We start from the raw sequence: 19,232 nt of genomic DNA on the forward strand, positions 1-19,232 counted from the left end.
AAACGTTATTCCTCTCTGCTGTAGTCACTGGCCAGATCTCTGTTATTCACGCGTACTTGGCTATCTATTACCCTGTTTCCCCCGTGTGCTGCTAGCTTAGGAAAAAATCTTAGCGGTGTGGTTTTGATTGATTCTGAGCTTAAGGAAACACCTTTTTCATCTGTCATGAAATATTTAGACACCTCAGAAACAGGAGAACTGATTCATCCTAAGCTCTTCACTATGAGAGTGGTGAGTTGCTGGCAGAACTGCCCAGAGAGGTTGTGGGTGCCCCATCCCTTGAGGTGTTCAAGGCCAGGTTGTATGGGGCCCTGGGCAGCCTGGTCTAGTATTAAATGTGAACATTGGTGGCGCTGCCTGTTGCGGAGGCATTGGAGATTCATGATCCTCGAGGTCCCTTCCAACCTGGGCCGTTCTGTGATCTTATTGTAAAAGCAGGTAAGAAAGATAGAAACTTGAAGCGTATGCCCTGAAATTGGAGAGGATGATCCAAAAAAGCTGAAGGTGACAAAAGTAAATGAATAAATAAATAAACATAGAAGCTAGCTCACATTTAGTGCTTTGAATTGGATTTGGATAAGTTTGTCAGCGAAGATAGAAAGCTCTCATAATGAAAGAAAGCTTCTGTCTTGAAGAATTCCCCTATCATTTAATCATTTGTCCGCATGGATTCGTATTCTCCAGTTTTTACTGAGTTCAGCTTGGTTTCCTGTCTTGAGAGTATAGCAATCTGCAGCCCTAGCTGCTCCCCACTTAGCTGATGGGTGTGTTCAACTAATTTTAGGAGTGATTTAGCAGAGGGCTGTTAGTTAGGGTTGTATGGTCAGGTTGTCGTTGGACTCGATGATCTTTAAGGTCTTTTCCAACCTAAGCAATTCTATGATTCTAATCTTTTTGTGGGTATCTTCTATCCTACCTTCTTGGCTTTGAGGCTGCTGTTACCCCCTCATCCATCACAAGGTTTCATTCTCTAGTATTGAATGTGTCTGTGTCAAAACTCTTATACAATAATTCCTCTTTTCATTAGTGTTGGCTTCAGATCTCAGCCTTGAAGTGGGTTTTGAGCGTTGGTACTCTGTCAGTCGGTATTTTAACTTGTATTTATCCTCTGGTTACGCAGCTTTTCTGCAATGCTAAACTGTTGCAGTTACTCAGTTGGAGAGATGTAGTATTTCTGTCTCTCTCAGCTAAACTAATGATATGAAATGGAGAGGCAGTGGAATGACATCGAAAAAAGGAGCGGATATTCTGCTGCCTACTAGTCTGGACCGGAGGTCTGAGCATTCCCATGCCAAAAGGCAGCTTTCTGACACAGGGAAATGTCTGCTCTTCTTTGCCCACACTGGCACAGGAGTGTTACTGGGGGGAAAAAAAGCTCCACGGAACTTCAGACACTTGAATTGTGGGGCGAGGTCAAGATGAAGAGAAAACAAGGTGAAGCAATGACTTGTGGTTACGAGACGATCTTCCCGACCCGAGGTTTTCATTGCCACAGGAGATTTGTTTGTGCATTTATTTCCCTAAAGAAAAATCTGCAGTGACTCCACATCCTGCATTACCTGTACGTTGCTTCCCATAAATCTGCCTGCGGGGAGAGAGAGAAAACAAAGAATACGGAGAAAATAACAATTCAGTATCGGCAGCCAGGTTTGGAGTGGTAATGTCAGCCAGTGCCGAATGGGGACACCAAACGATCCGGCTGTCCAAAAAGCAAACCCAGATGACAGCAGAAGCTTTGTGGTTTTCCGCATCATAAACATCAGTTGAGTTGTGTTCAAGATTTCCTTAAAAGAAAGGGAGATGGAGGCTTTCCTGAGCCCTGCGAACACTCAGAGCTGAAATAAGGTGAGAGTTTTGTTTGAAACAGAGCTTTAATCACGTGTTGGCTGTAATGGAGATATGTATGTTTCAGTTATATCACACAGCCTTAACGTCTGCGGGTCTTTCATGTAGAGATTCCTACAGCAGCTGGTGATTCCTAAGCTGGGTCCATCATAAGCAGTGTGCCACTTAGAGGGGAAATGCTTCTGGTCTCCAAACAAGTCTCCAGCAGCACCATAAACTGAGGAAAGGGTGCTGCGGTGCGTGAGTGTGTGTGCTCCCAGCCCTGCACGTTCTTCCCTTCCAGAACCATAATTAGAGTCTTCGGTAAGTGACCCCTATGTAATAGATTTTAAAGGAAACGTCTGGCTGCTGCTGGGAGAGATAAGAGATGCTGAACGAGGAGGGTTGTGCTGGGGGCTGTACAGGGCGACGTGGCTGTTTTTAAAAGGATAGTGTGAAGGTTGTGGATAGCAGAGGGTGAATATCCCACTAAGCGGGGGAGTAGCAGCTTCACCAGAGGCTTTCTGTGGGAGAGAAGGGCACTTCTGTCAGAAACAGCCTGATGCCTGACAAAAGTGTGCTGACAGGCCTGCCTCACGTTGTTGCTTCCTTGTCATTAAATATGACCAGGTAATAATCTGGCAAGCTTGCAAAGCAACTGACAAACTATAGTTGCTGCTGCTCTGGTGCAGCTCAGCTGGGGGCTCCTGTGTTGTTCATCAAGGTTACTGCTCTCAGGCAGCGTGTCCTGTGCTCACACAGCACTAAGGCCAGAGGAATGTGTCCTGACCTTCACACAGAGCTAAGAAGCAGTGTTATTGTGTACCTCCACAATACAATTCTATGGGACTGAGCAAGGTTGGAATTAGCACAGAATTAATAAGAATTAATATTAGTAAGGGCTAATACTTCAACTAGTTGATCTTTTAGAGCATCAGCTAGTAGTACCGGCTGGATTTTGTTTAATTACATCTATCCCCCGCCTTTCTCTCACCAAAACCTGCAAGAAAAAGAAGTGTTTGCATATGCACAGCATCAGCAAGCTGCAGATAGGTGCTAAAACACAAGGTGCGCTGCCACCACCACCTCCTCACTGGACATAGGTTGGTCACAGCGTGGCCTCACTGGAGAAATCAGCTGGTCAAACGGGGGAAGATTTAAGTCTGAAGGAAACAACCTTTTATCCAAACATGGAGTCGGTGAGCAAACACAGCACGTGGGCTTCTGGGCATCCTGAAGGAGGGTTATTAGGTTTGTTTCATTTACTTCAGCTGATATGACCTTGAAGCTTTAGTAGTGTTGGCCTGGTAGTGACGTTAATGCCCAAGGTGACCCAGGAGGAGCGTGTGCTTTGTTAGGATGATTCCTGCAGCTGGTTGGGCAGATTGGGCCAGATTTCAGATGCAGCAACAGTGACTGACCCCAGGCAGGACACCAAGGGCTGCCAGAGCTGTTTGTTGGGCCCTGTGGTGGCGCTGCCGCTCTCCTTGGGGCGAGAGGCTGCAGGGGCTGCATAGTATCTCCTTCAGGTAGCAGAGCTGCTCATTCCCCCTTGCAGAGCCTGCAATGAAGGTCCAGCACTTGCTGTGCAAGTTGCAGAAGGTGTCTAGAGGTTGACTGCTTGTATAGCTACGGAAAAGATAAAATGCTGGAGCTCTGTGTTGCATTTATTAAGGAGTATCGGCTTGTCAGTGACCTGCACCTCTTCCAGCTTGCTTCAGAGCTCAGGTCCCTCTGGGCAGCATTAGAATCACAGGCAGCCTCCGAGACTGTGGTTTTAGGAGTCTCTTCCCTTGTGAGAACCTGGCAACAGATCTTTGAAGACATGGCTCATGGATAGAGAGGAGTGGAAGGAGCTGGAGGAGAGGCCTGGAGGCAGGAGAGGCTGTCTGAGGAAGTACTTCAGCCCTACCCAGTGAGATCAGGTTATCATCTTGGAGAGACAAGTTTTAAGAAGGTGCCACATCCACACGGCTCTGGAACACCTCCATGGTCAGTGACTGTCCCACCTCCCTGGGCAGCCCGTGCCACTGCAGCACTGCTCTTACTGAGAGGAAATTGTTCCTAATATCCAACCTGTTGTGGCTTCTCGTGAGCAGCTCCGTGGTGCGGTTATGCAGCACCTCAGCCCCTGCGTGCTGTTGCCAGCTGCACTGCTGCTCAGTCAGTGTGAAAGGAATTGATTTTGCTGGGCTTTATTTACTTTTTATTTTAGCTCCCCTGCTGCACGGTTTCTTGGTGCTCCTTTGCCCCACAGTTAAGATTCCCTACACATCACACCATACCCCTGGAGAGCGTGAGCTATCAAAGCTCATACAGGCAAATGGTTTAATACAGTAATAAAGCCAAGCTGTCATGTTCAGATTTTGAAGGAAATATAACGATTTGAACACCTATTTTTGTCAGCGTGGTTTGATTTAGTGCTGTGAGGACACCTTAAGACATTTATTTACAATTGAGCTGTTAGAGAATTCTTCTTCCATGCAAATCCTAGCGCCCGGCTCCCACGGAGATGGCAGAGCTGGGGAGCAGTGGGGTTTGGATTGCTGCCCTTGTTGCTGAAGGCCTTTTTGTAAGGTGATCGCTGCCGTTGTTTTTGCAAAGCTGAATTCTGCGCTCTGCTAACCAGCACAACCAAGCAACCAGAAGGGGTGGCTGATTAACCCTCATCGCTGCTTCACTTCAGTGCTTCCCACACCTTTGCCCTGAAGGAAAGACACGAGAACCTTACTCTGATTTCCCTTCATTCTTTCACTTTTTCATCCCCCTTTGAGTTGCATGGGCACCAAAGTAAAGGTGAGCACGCAGCTCCCTTTCCCACCCCCGTACTGTGTGCAGAATTGTTCAGGATTTGCCTGGCACGGGGCCTGCCTGAGCTCCAGCATCACTTCTGCTACGGCAGAGACTTCCTTTCTCTTTTCTTCTTGATTACAAATGCAGCTCTGAACCCACGTTGAAGGGAAAATGTATTTTCTTTCACCCTTTAACTCCCAGCCATAGAAGGAAGCCTGAAATCCACACGGGCACACGCTGTTCTTAGTTCAGGTGAGTCCACTCACCAGTCTCTGGGGCCCAAGTTTGACTGCGTTTGGCTGCTTCCATCATACCCTGCACAACAGAATTAGGTCATGTTTTTTTGCCTCCTGGAACTCCTCTCTGCGCTGACCAGAGGCACCTCGAAGCTTTGTGCAGAACACCACGCTGAAGCCTTAGGAATGAAAAGCCAAGAATAGCCACGGCTCGGTAGCGAAGCTTTGTAATTTCTGACCTTTCATTTTGGACACACACTTACAGAAGGAAGCTGTCAGGATCCCATTTTCCTGCTCCAAGTGAAAGGCTATTGTGTGGATCGCAGCCTCCTCCAGCCCTCCTCCATGCGTGGCTCCGTGTTGTTTTCCTCCACAGCTCAGGAGTTAGAAAAGCTTTTAGCAAAAGTGGCATTTTATCCTCCTCTGCTCTGCTGTTGTCACAGCTGATTTTATAGAACAAATCTCGTTTTACCTTCAGCAGGCTTTGTTGGTGTTTGTTTTTAGCAGCAATTCTTCAAATGATAGCAAGAAAATGTTCTTTTACATCAAGTATTCATTGCTCTGGAGAAAAATATCCTTTTGCCTGGCTTTCTCTATAGTCCACGTTCTCCTAAAAGCATTAGGTCTTCAATTTATACCCTTACTTTTAACCTCACGTTTACTTAGGACATTAAGTATATCAGCATGAAAATAATAAACACTTCTTTTCCTTTAACAAGGTTTAACAAACCTTTAACAATCATTACGGTTGGAAAGACCTCTAAGATCACTCAGTCCAACCAGCAGCCCATCCCCACCGTGCCCACTGCCCACGTCTCTCAGTGCCACATCCACACGGCTCTGGAACACCTCCAGGGACGGTGACTGCACCACCTCTCTGGGCAGCCTGTGCCACTGCAGCACTGCTCTTACTGAGGAGAAGTTGTTCTTAATACCCAACCTGAACCTCCCTGGCACAACTTAAGGCCAAAGGCCCTTTTGTCCTGTCACTGTTACCGGGGAGAAGAGGCTGACCCCCATCTCACTTTTGCATCATTGTAGAGAGCAACATATTGCAGCTGCTTGTTCCCTGGCTCTTCTGTACACTCTGTAGGTATGGGTGGACCAGCTGAAAGCAAATGACAGCACTTAGTTTTGGAAGGATTTTCTACCTCTTTCTTCTTTGTACATGCTCAGGAATCTTGCCTGCCCTTTTGCAGTCTTCCTCCACTGTCATTGCCACAACCTGGCCTTTCATCTAGTATTAAATGTGGAGGTTGGTGGCCCTGCCCGTGGCAGGGGGTTGGAGATTCCCGATCCTCGAGGCCCCTTCCAACCCAGGCCATTGTGTGTGTGATTCTTGTGATTTCATAGCACTTAATATAATTGTAAGCACCCTATTTTGCAGTTCACAGGAGATGCTCAGAGCCAAAGAGTTTATTTCTGGCTGGAGAATGACAAGTTTCAGATTAGACATCACAAGCCAAGAAAGTGAGGCGCTTGATGTGGGAATCCTTCATGCTATCGGAATGTTTTTGTCTATTTAAGTCTATTGCTTTAGCTCTCGTAAGAGACACAGATTATAAAGAACTTCCTAAAGGGAAGAAAGGCAGAAGCTGGAAGGCTTTAAAAAGGAGAGATAACCACAGCAAAATTGAACAGGGTCTGGAAAAGAGGAGGTTGAGCAGGAAAGAAAATGGCTGGCATTCCCCCTGCAGCACAAGGCTTATGGGGAGCAGCTGAGGGAACTGGGATTGTTCAGTCTGGAGAAGAAGAGGCTCAGGGGAGACCTCTTCGCTCCCCACGACCAACAAGCAGAGCCTCCCTGCTCCCAAGGACACGCTCACCCACCCAGCTCTCACCTCCCAGCAGCTCTCTATGGGGCAGAGCTGCACATTGCCTCACGCAGCTTAGACTGTAACACTCCATCAGCTTGAAACATCCTATGATTTTTCTCAGGATTAGCTGTAAAACTTAGACAAGTGCTCCCTTTAGACAACAGCCTCCATCTTTTATATATTTCTTCCCTTTTTTTCTTCCCCTGCTGCTGCAGCACTTGGTGACAGAAACAGATTCTTAAGCTTTCAGAGCTGTCTGATCACTTAAATGGATTTTTATTTCCAAGCTTCTGCTGCACATTAGTCAAGAGTTTGATTGATGACCTGCTGTAGGATGTAGTTAGAGCACCCTTTTAGCGCTGCTGTGCTCAAATGCTCTAATTGATTATACGGGTATTGCTATCGACCGTATCAATTCCTTGGGCACTCCGAGCACAGGAACTGTGTTAGACAGAGGGGGTGATCATGATAGGCAGTGCTGAAGTCCTCCAGCAGCCACTTTGCTCACAGCATTGGCTGTGTGGTACCAGTTAAATTACTGTGAGTTCGGCTTGGCCGTACTGCTTATATCCCCATGGCCTAATGTAAAGCATGTGCTCCCCAAATTAAAGGCATGTCAATTTGTCATCATAAACTCACGCACTGGAGCACAATGGAAGCAGGGTTTGACTACCTTTATAAAAACCATTTGGTGCACCCGTTAATTCCGTTTCCCCTATGAAACATTAAGGCATTTTATGATGTATATTCACTGTTTTCTCCTTCCCAAACTGCTAAAAGCCCATCGGTACAGAAGGCAACAGGCTCTGATACAGAGGGATTGAAACTGCCAAAGGTTATTGGGATGTGCAACACCATCACTTGGTCTTATTTAAAGAGTGTGTTCACCTGGGTGAGCTTTTGGCAGCAGTGGCACCAGTAGCTGTTCTTGCAGGGATACGGCTTCTGCAGACACCAGATGGCTGTCGTTCATTGCTCCTCTCTCCTTCAGCCGTGAGCTGCAGAAGCGCTGTGCTTTGAGTGCCTTCCAAGTAAGTGTATTTCCTCCACAGAGCCACCCTGCATTACTGGCAGAACAGGACAGGCAACAAACGCTGAGTTCCTGATTTATTTCAGTGTCTTTTCTTCTGCGAGACGTGAAAGTGTCCACTTCCACTTCAGCCACCCTTATCTGTCTCCTTCTGTCCTGCTATGTGTGCTGCTCCCCCATCACTCCCTGCACAAGATCTTTAAGTGCCCATCACCACCACTTGCTCTATCAAGAAATGTTTCCATTTTTTCCAAGAGATCAACACTGAGGTTCAGCTCCAACCATCCACTTCACAGCAGCCATAAAATACCATCAGCAATAGGATACAAATGTGTGATTGTTGTGGTTTGGGATGTTTTTGGAGACAGCAGCTCATCTCCCTAAACACCAGCAGTGTCCTTGTCGCCTCCACTCACACTGTCCCATAAAGCCCAGCAGGCAGCAGAAGAGTTGCTCAACATTTGCATTTCAATGTGGTTTCCTGACTGTTTTTTTTTTACTAATGCAACATTTGCATATTTCAGATCCACTTAGAGCTTCCTCTGCCTGTATGTCACAACAGTAGGATGGGGGCTGGAAGAACTCTAAAGGTTGCCATGTTGCCACAAAGAGGGCTGGAAGATCATCTAGAAAATACAGCATGCTGATTCCTTAAAGATCCCTTATATTTATGGCTCACTTTCTCTTTTCTAACTATCAAAAGCAACACTCAGGCTTCAGCTGCCTCAGACTTCTCTCTTTGTTCCTGAATGCTGGCACACTATGAGGACAGATATCCAAATTCCCATCCTCTCCCATCCCGCAACTGGACAAGGTATAAAATAAGCCTGAACCTAGACATCTGACCCAGGCTCCCCTTAGATCAGCTGCCTGGGGATGAAGTGCCATTTGGCAGCCAGCACTCCACCAACAGCAGGTACATCCTGAATCCATTGATTCCTCACTCTTTCTTGACTTTGTAGGAGTGCTTTGAAGAAACTGTGCTGATTTCTCCTTGGGAAACAAAACTGTGGGCTTCTGCTCACACCGCTGTCCTCTTCAGAGCTTCCCATGCAAGTCATGTTGCTTTCCTCGAAGGAAGGTTTGCAAAACCTGCAATTTCTGCCACATGACAAATCTTTTCACAATTTACGTTCTTAGGAAGATCAAACCTAAAGGGAATGATCAATCGCAGGTCTAATGGTGTCGACAGCTCTTTCATTCCAATTAACAAAGACCTAAAAAAGACTATTCCTGGCTCAAGAATCCGTATTGTAATTGTATATTTGGTTAGTGACAGAGCAGTACTACTGTATAACATAACGTCTTGCTCCAACTAAAGCACAATGGCTTTACAGTGGTTCTACAAGCAGTCTGTCCTGTATGAAGCAACTGTTCTTTAAGAAGCACACTGGAGCGCTCAAAAACATCTTCAGTACCCACTGGGGGCCCACAGCCACGATACGAACAAATGCACTGCTAACACAGGAGGGAATTTGCAAGTGCCCTTCCAACAGATGGTGAATAGATTCCAAACTATTGCTTGTCCTGGTATCAGACAGTAGCTGCAGAGCCTGTTTTATCTATCAAAATGTGTGACACAACAATACTTGGCCTACCAGAATCACCACATAATACCTTTTTACCCCAGAGATACACATATTCTTGTGGGAGACACGAGCTCCTCGTTTCTTATGGTACACAAGGTCATCCCAGCACAACTGTACGTTGTGGCAAAGATGCTGTAACTGACCAGGAAGTCCACGCAGAGATCTCAGAAATGGAGCTTGAGCATCTCCTTAAGGAACATAAGAACTAATAGAAGAGGACATAAGAACCGTCAATCAGTAATGGGAAAATTCAAAGAAGCTTACTCTGTCTCAAACGGGCCCGCTGTCAGACACAGGCAGCTGACTGCACTTGCTCTACTCAGCTAAGCAGCAGCACTGAAGAGAAGCAGCCGCACCTATGAATCAACAAACAGTGAACACACCCAGGAACTATTCTTTGTTTTATTGAACGACAGAAGCAGGACTACAATCCAGGTAGATTTAAATCAGGCGTTGGTCCAGTCTTATCATCAAAAAGCCTGCTTTTTATTCTTTAATAATATCAACACAAATGGAAGGAATACGAAGCATCCTAACAGGAATTCTGAGCTGTATGCAATGTTACACCACAACCAGACTGGTGCTACTTCCATATTTCTAGACTCTCCACTGTATAGACCAGCCACACTATCTGCAAAGCATTAAAGCCCGAGGTAAACTCAGCCATTCTGGCTGTGGTTCGGATTTAAGCCATCATCGTGTGATCCAAAAGCCATTTCTGCCACAAGTTTCCTAACCTCATAGAAATACTTCTGCATTTAATATATTACTAAAGAATAACGACTATCCTTTCCGAAGTGACGTTATAAATATTTACATCAAACATTTACAACTGGTTCATAATATACAACACAATATTTAGCTATAACTCATCATTTCCTCGTGAAAAAGATTCAAACAACGCTGCTATCATCGTTTCAGTTTATCTGTTTTGCACACAGCCGGACAGGGCATTTCCTAACATGATTAAAAAAGAAATGGAATGATGGTACTCTAATAACAGTTAGCTTGGTGGATTATTACTTCTCTTAAACAAGTAGCTGTCCATTTCTAAATCCAATCTAGTGCTACTTACTATTAAAATAGGCTTAAGAGAGGGGGAAAAAAACCAACATACTTAGAAATAAATACACCTTTTTAAAATTCCACAATTAACCACATATTTGTTTTCACTCAACTTAAGGGAGATCTTACTCATCATTTCCATGTGCTGGAATACAGTTTAGTTCAATCCATTCTTATCTTCTGATTCGTCATCCTATAAATAATGCTGTCATAGCCAGGATCCATGTTCCAGAGGTTGTAGGAGATTACTATCACAGCTAAAGCAAAGCCTATCATCATCCACAGAATAATGTTGAAGATCACAGAGTAGTTGTAGTTATAAGGATAGGCAAGGTTATATGGATTATCTGTTTCACCCTGTAACAAAGAAAAGAAGTGCATTACTTGAAAGTCTGCCTGTATACAAAACACGTGCTGATTACATCAAAGATCAAAACAGTCTAAATAAAAGAGATGCATTTCTGTCCAGTGATTCTCATGCCAGGGCACAAAATGCTGAAGTGATTCTGTGACTGACATTAATGGAATCCAAAGGACTGAGCTGACAGGAGCCTCATGAAAGTCAATGAAAACTTGCCTACATCAGTCAGTATTCTGTTCTTTAAGTACAAAGATTTACTCAAGTAAGGAAGCGATGCAGTTTGGATACGTTCAGGCTTTCAATAGGCAAGACAGAGAACCATGTACAGATACTACCTCTGAAGACTGCAGAATGGAGCGAGCTTTTCTTGTGAGGGGAGAATTAAATGCCTTTACAGCCACCATTTCTACCACTGCATTCCCGCCGTACAGGTTATACATCTCATCTGCAAACTGGAAAAGCAAAAGAGGTTTAATTTAAAACTTCAACTGGAACTGAGGAGGGCTTTGTTAGCAAAATAAACCATAACACATCACCTTCAGGATCACCAAGGCTGGGGGAAGTTGTTAAAAAACAAAACAAACCAACCTGATACGCCACCGTCTTATAGTTGGACCAACAAAGTTTCAACTGGCTTGCAACATCTCCTAGATTAAACAGTTATTCAACTTGGTAAACTCACGCTTTTACACTTCTCCATCACACTTCTGACACTCAAAACATACTGGCCTCAGGTCTTAACAAAGAGTTTTAGCTAATCACTATGTAAGACCAGCTAAAGAGTTACTCTCTTAGAGCCCTGGATGTTTACACTTATACAACTTTGAGGCAAGGGGAAACTAAACACTGCATCCTGGGATAAAAAGGGCTTTCACATTTCACTAGGCCAGCCTCTGTGAGACATACTGGTGTTTTTAAAGTGAAAGATGTTTGTTTAGGGAAAACAGACCTATTGAGCTCACGTTTATACAAGTTTTAATAGCTTCCTACTCCTTTATCCAAAACAGCAAACACATTGAAAATCACTGACATGATTCTGTAGAGTGAGAGGTTTGTAACAACTGCATTGAAAAAACAAGGGGGAAAAAAGAAACGAAACCAGAACCCAAGCATGCGTACGGCTGTTACTAGTGAAGTGACAGCTCACAACAAAACACACATCAGTAAGCTAATTCCCTCGTAGTTAACATAAAAAATGGCTTCCATGGTACCGGTGTGAGTTGTGTTGGTTAGAGAGGAAATATACCTTTTGCAAAGCGTCTACGAGAATCTGAGAAGCATCCTTGAATTGCTGAGAGTCTTCTCCATAATGTTTTCCAATTTCATCCAAACCAGACAGTTCCAGGGAATACAGGTCTGGAGAGTGATCTTTGGCCAAGTGCTTGTGTCGGGACAGCTTTGGAACACCATCGAGGGCAGAAAGAATTTAGTTCACAAATAGGTTACTTTAGAAACACATTGCCACAACATCAGTTTGCTGGGAGTGACCCCAGATGCAGCACTGACATTTGACTGCAGATGGGAACAGCCTCCAAAAACAAGCAATCTGTTCCTATCTTCCCATCAACTTCAACTACGGCAGTTCTGATCTGCAGGACCGAAACAAATTAGTTTACCTCATTTTCCTCAAGAAAAATGAGCAGTCTTTCTTTGTCCAGAGAAGGGCAATGAGGCTCGTGAAGGGCTTGGAGAATCAACCCTATGAGGAGAGGCTAAGGAAGCTGGGGCTGTTTAGTCTGGGGAAAAGGAGGCTGAGGGGAGACCTTATCACCCTCTTCCAGTACCTGAAAGGTCCTCACAGCGAGAGTGGGGCAAGTCTTTTCACACCAGTGACAAGTGACAGGACGAGGGGAAATGGCCTCAAGTTGCACCAGGGCAAGTTTAGGTTGGATGTTAGGAAACATTTCTTTACAGAAAGGGTAGTTAAGTACTGGAATGGGCTCCCCAGGGAGGTGGTTGAATCACCATCCCTGGATGTATTTAAGAGCCGTTTGGATGTGGTGCTCAGAGATATGATTTAGCAGAGGGTTGTTAGAGTTAGGGTACTATGGTTAGGCTGCAGTTGGACTTGATGATCTTCAAGGTCTTTTCCAACCTGGGTAATTCTATGATTCTAAGAGTCCCATTGCTTTCAGACGGTCCTTCACCTAACATGAGCTTGAAACAATTGTAATTAAAATCTCATCTCTCTGTTGTAACGTTTCTATCACCACCACTGTTCATGCTGCATAAGTCACTGCATCCCTTTCAAGCAAATGTTAGTGACATTTTGAAGTAGATGACAGACAGGCTTCTCAAGTAAGAAAATAAGGAAAGCTCTGCAAGTTTCACACGGAGCACTTCCTGTTGGTATGGAGAAATAGTAATTCAGAATGCCCTCTGCTCTCCATAAACAACACAAAAGAAGTTACAGATGACTGAAGGTCTCATTTTCTTCCATCAGTAACAAATACCTCAAGAATGCATTATTTAAACTGTTGCAACCCAGTAATGGCAGGCTTGAGTGTGTAACAGGTTGCCAAGTATCCTGGCCATGGATTTGCTACCTTTAAATAATGTCTGGGAAGTCTGAGACCTCAGGTGTAACTAAAGTGTTTATAAAAAAAACAAGTCTTACCAGGGTTACGATATCACGTAGAACCTGCAGTTCTGAGAGGAAAAGTAAGTCAACCTGGGGACAAAGACAAAAATGGGTAATTGCTTTGATGGCACCAGAATTTGAGAAGCCTCATTATGTTTTAACTCTACGTATTTCAGAGCAGACTGTAACTGTTGCAGCATCAGAACTTGCTAGATGGAAATTATTCTTTTAATAAAGCTACTCACACAAGAACTTAAACCTTAGTTTACTAAGACTTCTTAGAAGTCAATTTGGGGGAAAAATAAAAAGGGATGCCCTCCTCAGCAAAGGGAAAGAAATAAAATGGAAAAGCATATTAGGAAAAAGAAAACAAACTCCAGAAGTACTCAATATGGCTTTTTTACCTCATTGTTCCTGCTGAGGGAGTTGAGAGGAAGAGAGCTGAGAATGGAGTTGTCCTGGAACAAGCGGTTCCGCAGTTGGCGCAGCGTGACAGAAAGATCTTCAAATACAGAGTTTGCCTTGCCCACCATGTACACCCTCTGCAGGAACAGCCATTGTACAGTAAGAACAGAGGTTAGAACCATAGAAGTTCTCAGGTGGGAAATGACCTTAAAGATCATTGAGTCCAACCACAACCTAAGTATACTACCCTAACTAACAGCCCTCTGCTAGCTCTTTATTTTACAGTCCTCCTTAGCTTTTTACCTTCTCCAACCACACAATAATCATCAACCATACTTGCAAATCACCCTCCAAAGCAAAATATTCTCATATAGTAACTGGTTTCGCTCCAGTCATACAAGTGTTTACCACCTAGAGCATTTGCTGTCAGAACCGAAGTAATACTCACTTCCTCGCTGGGGGCCAGCTGCAAGACTACGGGAGTTTCCTCAGAGAACAAACTATGAATAGCATTCGCAACACTGTCCAGACTGAAGGGAACAGCCTGAAACACAAAGCCTGGTTAGATTTTGGGGTAAAACAGAACCCAGTTACTCAGCTGTGATCACTTGAAATTATTCACAAATACTGGAGATCTAGTAGTTGACCAGAGCAACTTTGGGGCAGCTCATTTGGAGCGACAGCAGCAATTTCTGAAACAATTAAAGACTAGAAACATACAGAAAATATGGATTCAGAACTTTCATGAAGTTACAAGTGTGAACATGACTGAAGGTTTCTTTATATTTAAGGGTTCTGCACGTTAGTTATGCTACATGGTATGGTTCGGACAATCTTCAACCAGTTTTATTGAACCTAAAAAGGAAAGCCTAGATCAGAGTCAGACTGGGTTATTCATGGCTACAACCTGACCCATCATTCAAGGGGGGGGATACGTGAACTTCAAGCAAAGGTAAAATGATGAGAACATCAAGCACTACGGTAGGAAGTCTTGTACTCAGAATGCAAGAGTTACAGAAGTTGCATAACTGCTCCAGATGTGCATACTCACATTCTCAATAGGGTAAGAGATTCCTTTTGCAGGCAACGTCAGCTTGTCCACCCCTTTCACAGTCACTAACACAGCAGCTCGAGGTCTGTGAAACAGATCGCCAGCTGCAAGCCCAGGCCAGGGAAGGTCCTATTAGAGAACAGTGAAAAATAAACCACAACAACCACCACCACAGTTTGTATTTCAGAGGAAGTCAAAGGAACCCATCCTGACCATTACAGCAAAATTAACTACTGCCTTGTAGATATCTCCATAAAGGACAGCCTGCTGGAAATTCATGGGCAAGCATGTACCACTGGAACACTTCCACCTTAACTTTCAAGTCTTTGGATTATTTCCTAAGCATCCTAAGTGAAACTGTTTGTCTGCTGAGTGCAGGGGGGTGGGAACTGCATGTAGATGGGTCTCAGAACAACTGAAGAACAAAGCTAAAGCCTCTGCAGGCTGGCTTCCTTCTGTAGCTGATGACTCAAACTAGCCAGCAAGCACAGCCCTTTTTTGTGCTCATATGACTGATACAACCCTGTGCTTGGAAACCACACTCTGTTAAGTCACACATGCCTCACAATAAACAGGACATATATTTCACATATATTCCAATATATGACAGGAAGCATGTTAACCGAGCAGCTCTGTAGTTCTAGAGTCCTTTTGCAGCCAAGACCTCAAACGTACCTCTTCAATAGAGAAGCCCATGAATAATGCAGCTACATCTGGGATCCGATCGCCGGGGATTGGCCAGCCTCCATCTTGAAAAACAACTGACTGAGGTGACCGTAAGATACTGAACTCATCCCCGCACACACCTAGAAGCAAGGAAAAAGTGCTGTCAATTTCAGACAGTCTTTCCCTCCCCTCCACAGAAACAAAGCAAGCTGGAATTTTCATTCATTCTTATCCTTCTCATAGCTACCCATCTAGGCAAAGTTAAGTAATGAGTAACGCTTGTTTTTGTGCTCTGGATAAGGTTTCTATATAGCTAAGACTAAGAATGGACAAATCTACATTTGGATTAAAGCAACAGCACAGTACATATATGTACACTTAACAGTGGACTAAACGTTACGATGCAGACCCAGTGAAGCCAGCCCTCAGCAAAGTCAGGAAGGCTCAAAACACCCAGCTACACGCCAGCACAGCTGATTTCTTCCTGAACTGCTTGGCATAAGAACTCTTTCTGCGCAGAAAACAGCCTGAGCCACTGAACCCAGAGCAGACAGGACCAGTTAAGTCCACCTGTGCCGGCTGAAGCAGAGTACTACTAGTAGTGATCTGGCTCCTGCAGAACAGCTCCAGTTGCCCTCTCAGGCACAGAAGGCAACAAGACATTTCTTTTCATCATGCAGCACTGGGCCAAGGCTGGCAGTGCACAGCCACAACCCGCGGGACGTCTCACGTTGGGATCCCTCTTCACTCTTTTCCACATTACCCTCAGTAACAGACTAAAGTCAGTACAGTGGGATGATGATTCTGTAATAAAGTCAGAGTGGACAGATGGGATAGTCCAATCTAACTCCTATGATGGCAACACTATGTGCAGGCAAGCACCAAGCTGCCTGTCTGAATTCATTTGAAAACATACTTGGTGCAAATTTGTCTATCAACAGGCAAATGCAAAAGGTAAAGAAAAAAAGGTGGTACACTGAGGTTAAATGAATGTTAAGTAAAATGATAACCAATCTGACCTTCAGGGTGTTGCTTTAAAGCCTGGTTGTGACCCTGCATACAGTGTTGACAGTAAACCTGAGCAATATTACAACAAACACCACAAGACCAAAGTACTGCGCATGGATAAAAGGAGGGCAGAAGGAAAATGGGCTGGACTGATAGATGTGTAGTGTAGATCCAAATGTGGCTTTATTTGGGTATCTGTTCTCTGGATAGCCTGCCGTCAGCATCAATGGTACAGCAGCACACATCCCCGTGTTCTCCAGGGCAGCAATGTTTCCATGCTCGTTTGCTTGAGAAGAAACTCACAGAATTGCTATATGCGCTTTTCATAGAATCATTAATGTCTGAAAAGACCTCTACGATCACTGAGTCCAACCAGCAGCCCATCCCACCATGCTCACTGCCCACATCCCTCAGTGCCACATCCACACGGCTCTTGAACACCTCCAGGGACGGTGACTGCACCACCTCCCTGGGCAGCCTGTGCCACTGCAGCACTGCTCTTACTGAGAAGAAATGGTTTCTAATATCCAACTAGAATCTCCTCTGGAAGGAGAGGCCGTTACCTCTCATCCTATCACTGCTACCTGGAAGAAGAGGCCGACCCCCAAGTCACCACAATCCCCTGTCAGGCGGTTGTAGAGAACTATGAGGTCTCCCCTGAGCTTCCTCTTCTCCCGACTGCACAATCCCGGCTCCCTCAGCCGCTCCCCATGAGATCTGTCCTACAGACTCCTCACAGCTTCACTGCCCTACCCCGGTCACGCTCCAGGGCCTCAGTGCCTTTCCCACAGCGAGGCCCAACACAGGAGGTGCTGCCTCACCGGCGGCTCAGCTCGCAGCAGTTCACACCACGCTTCCCTCGCCCAATGCCACTGAGGCCCGGTGACAGCGGTGACGGCCGCAGGAGCCCGCGTGACGACCCCCAGGCCCGAGGCTCACCGCAACCCCCGCCCCATCCCCACCGCCGCGGCCCGGCTCCCTCACGCCCCGGCCCCGTCGGCTCACCGGCGAGAAAGGCCGAAGCCAGCAGTACGGCCACCCCCAGGCCGCGAAGAGCCATACCGCCCGCCGTACCACCACACAGCGCCGCACCGAAAACCCCCAGCGCCCGCCTGCCGAGGACGGGAGCCGCGACCAATCCGCAGGCGAGGTTCAGACGGAGGGGCGGGACTCTGCGAGAGTGACAGCGGATCTGACCATTGGGCAGAGAAGCGACCCCCCCAACCTTGTCATGGGACCGAGCGGTCAGCTGAGTGCTGCCGCGGTGGGGGAGGAGCCTTGGTTTGAATGGCTTTTCCACTCGGCCAATCAGATCGCGGGAGAGCTCCGCAACATTTCCCTCACTCGTCCGGTGTAAGGAGTCCGAGCCTCACAGGAACGAATGGACAGCTGACTTGGCCAATCGAAGCCTTTCCCCGCCCACTGCGTTAGGCGGAGGCGCGGGCCGGGTGGGCGGGCTCTGCGCGGGGGGTGGGAAGAAGCTCTGATTGACAGCTGAACAAACCAGTGGGGAAGCGAAGGCTCCGTGTCAGGGCTGGGCGGCTGTGGGCTGTCGGCTCGGCTGGCGCGGGCTGGGACAGCGAAGTGGAGAGCTTAGGTTCTAAGTGTGAGGGGTAAAAGCAGAGGGTAGGGCGAATAAGGCTGTTTTAATGAACTTATGTGTTCAAGGCCAGGTTGGATGGGGCCCTGGGCAGCCTGGTGTAGTATTATATAGCAAAGAGGTTGGTGGCCCTGCCTGTGGCAGTGTAGGTTGGAGATTCATGATCCTTGAGGGCCCTTCTAACCCGAGTCGTTCTGTGATGCTGTGAAATAAATGCTCTCCGGTGCCTGCTGGTGTCTGCACGTCATACCACTGCTTTACAGGCTGCCAGAGCTCTCACTGTTTTCTCCAGGCTTCATTTAGATCCCAGCTGTGCTTGGCAAAGAGTGGGTTTTGTAGCCCTGTGAGCGGTATTTGTGACCAGATCTACATTATTCTATTCAACTGATTTCTTTTTGAGCTTCTGCTCAGGGCAAAGTGGAGAAAAATAATGTAATAAGCTGAGACAACATGCACATTAGGTCAGAGATGATATTTATTAAGCCATATACTGGTAGTAGCAGTCACAAAATCAAAGTGCCAGCTGTAGGCAAAGCACCGGAATTGACTGCCTGTGTTAGCACTGTGCTGTGCAGAAACGTCTGCGGCAGCAATTGCTCATGTGGTGTTTAGATGCTGCCTTTGCCTCGAGCTCTGTCTATACTAACAGCATCGGAGATGGTAGAAGAGGGAGTATGAGAAAAGGGCTAAGTCAAAGAGCCAGCCATTTGGCTGTACTGGACTGTTACCTCATCATTTGGGTTCGTTCTATTGCTATGGTGGTTGCAATCAGAAGTAATCCGCTTAACCATCATTTCCCAAATCCTGCTGTAACTGAGCAATATTTGCATAACTATTGTAGACACCGGGCCAGTCCTATTCTGCAGGAGAGAATGAATTCCTGGCACTGGGCAGCCATTCCCTGAAGGCATTCAGGGCCAGACTGGATGTGGCTCTGGGCAGCCTGGTCTGGTGGTTGGCGACCCTGCACATAGCAAGGGGGTTGAAACTAGATGAGCACTGTGGTCCTTTTCAACCCAGGCCATTCTATGATTTAGAGCTACCAGGTCCAGAATCATTCCCTGTGGTACCAGGCGTTACACTGTCTCAAAAAATTTATATACAGAAACGAAGCGTAAGCTTTTAAAATAAAATTGAGAACATAAAACATTGTCTTCTGTGGCACTTTCTCATCTTGGCGTGCTAACAGAGCATGCATAACACAGT

At 46.0% G+C, this 19,232-nt stretch overlaps 1 protein-coding gene across 1 annotated transcript; it reads right to left on the bottom strand.

The window, feature by feature from the left end:
- Nucleotides 1-9,676: 9,676 nt before the first annotated feature.
- ATP6AP2 (ATPase H+ transporting accessory protein 2) lies at nucleotides 9,677-17,587 on the bottom strand. Its single transcript, XM_072360404.1, has 9 exons — nucleotides 17,432-17,587; nucleotides 15,428-15,558; nucleotides 14,753-14,881; nucleotides 14,150-14,245; nucleotides 13,701-13,838; nucleotides 13,333-13,386; nucleotides 11,962-12,111; nucleotides 11,051-11,167; nucleotides 9,677-10,711 (listed from the first exon to the last, which is right to left on the bottom strand). Exons 1-9 carry the CDS (start codon nucleotides 17,484-17,486, stop codon nucleotides 10,517-10,519), a joined length of 1,065 nt encoding a protein of 354 aa, XP_072216505.1. The 5' UTR covers nucleotides 17,487-17,587; the 3' UTR covers nucleotides 9,677-10,516.
- Nucleotides 17,588-19,232: the final 1,645 nt, after the last annotated feature.

Source organism: Excalfactoria chinensis, chromosome 1 (genome assembly GCF_039878825.1).
Source record: "Excalfactoria chinensis isolate bCotChi1 chromosome 1, bCotChi1.hap2, whole genome shotgun sequence".
Taxonomy (NCBI): Eukaryota; Metazoa; Chordata; class Aves; order Galliformes; family Phasianidae; genus Excalfactoria; species Excalfactoria chinensis.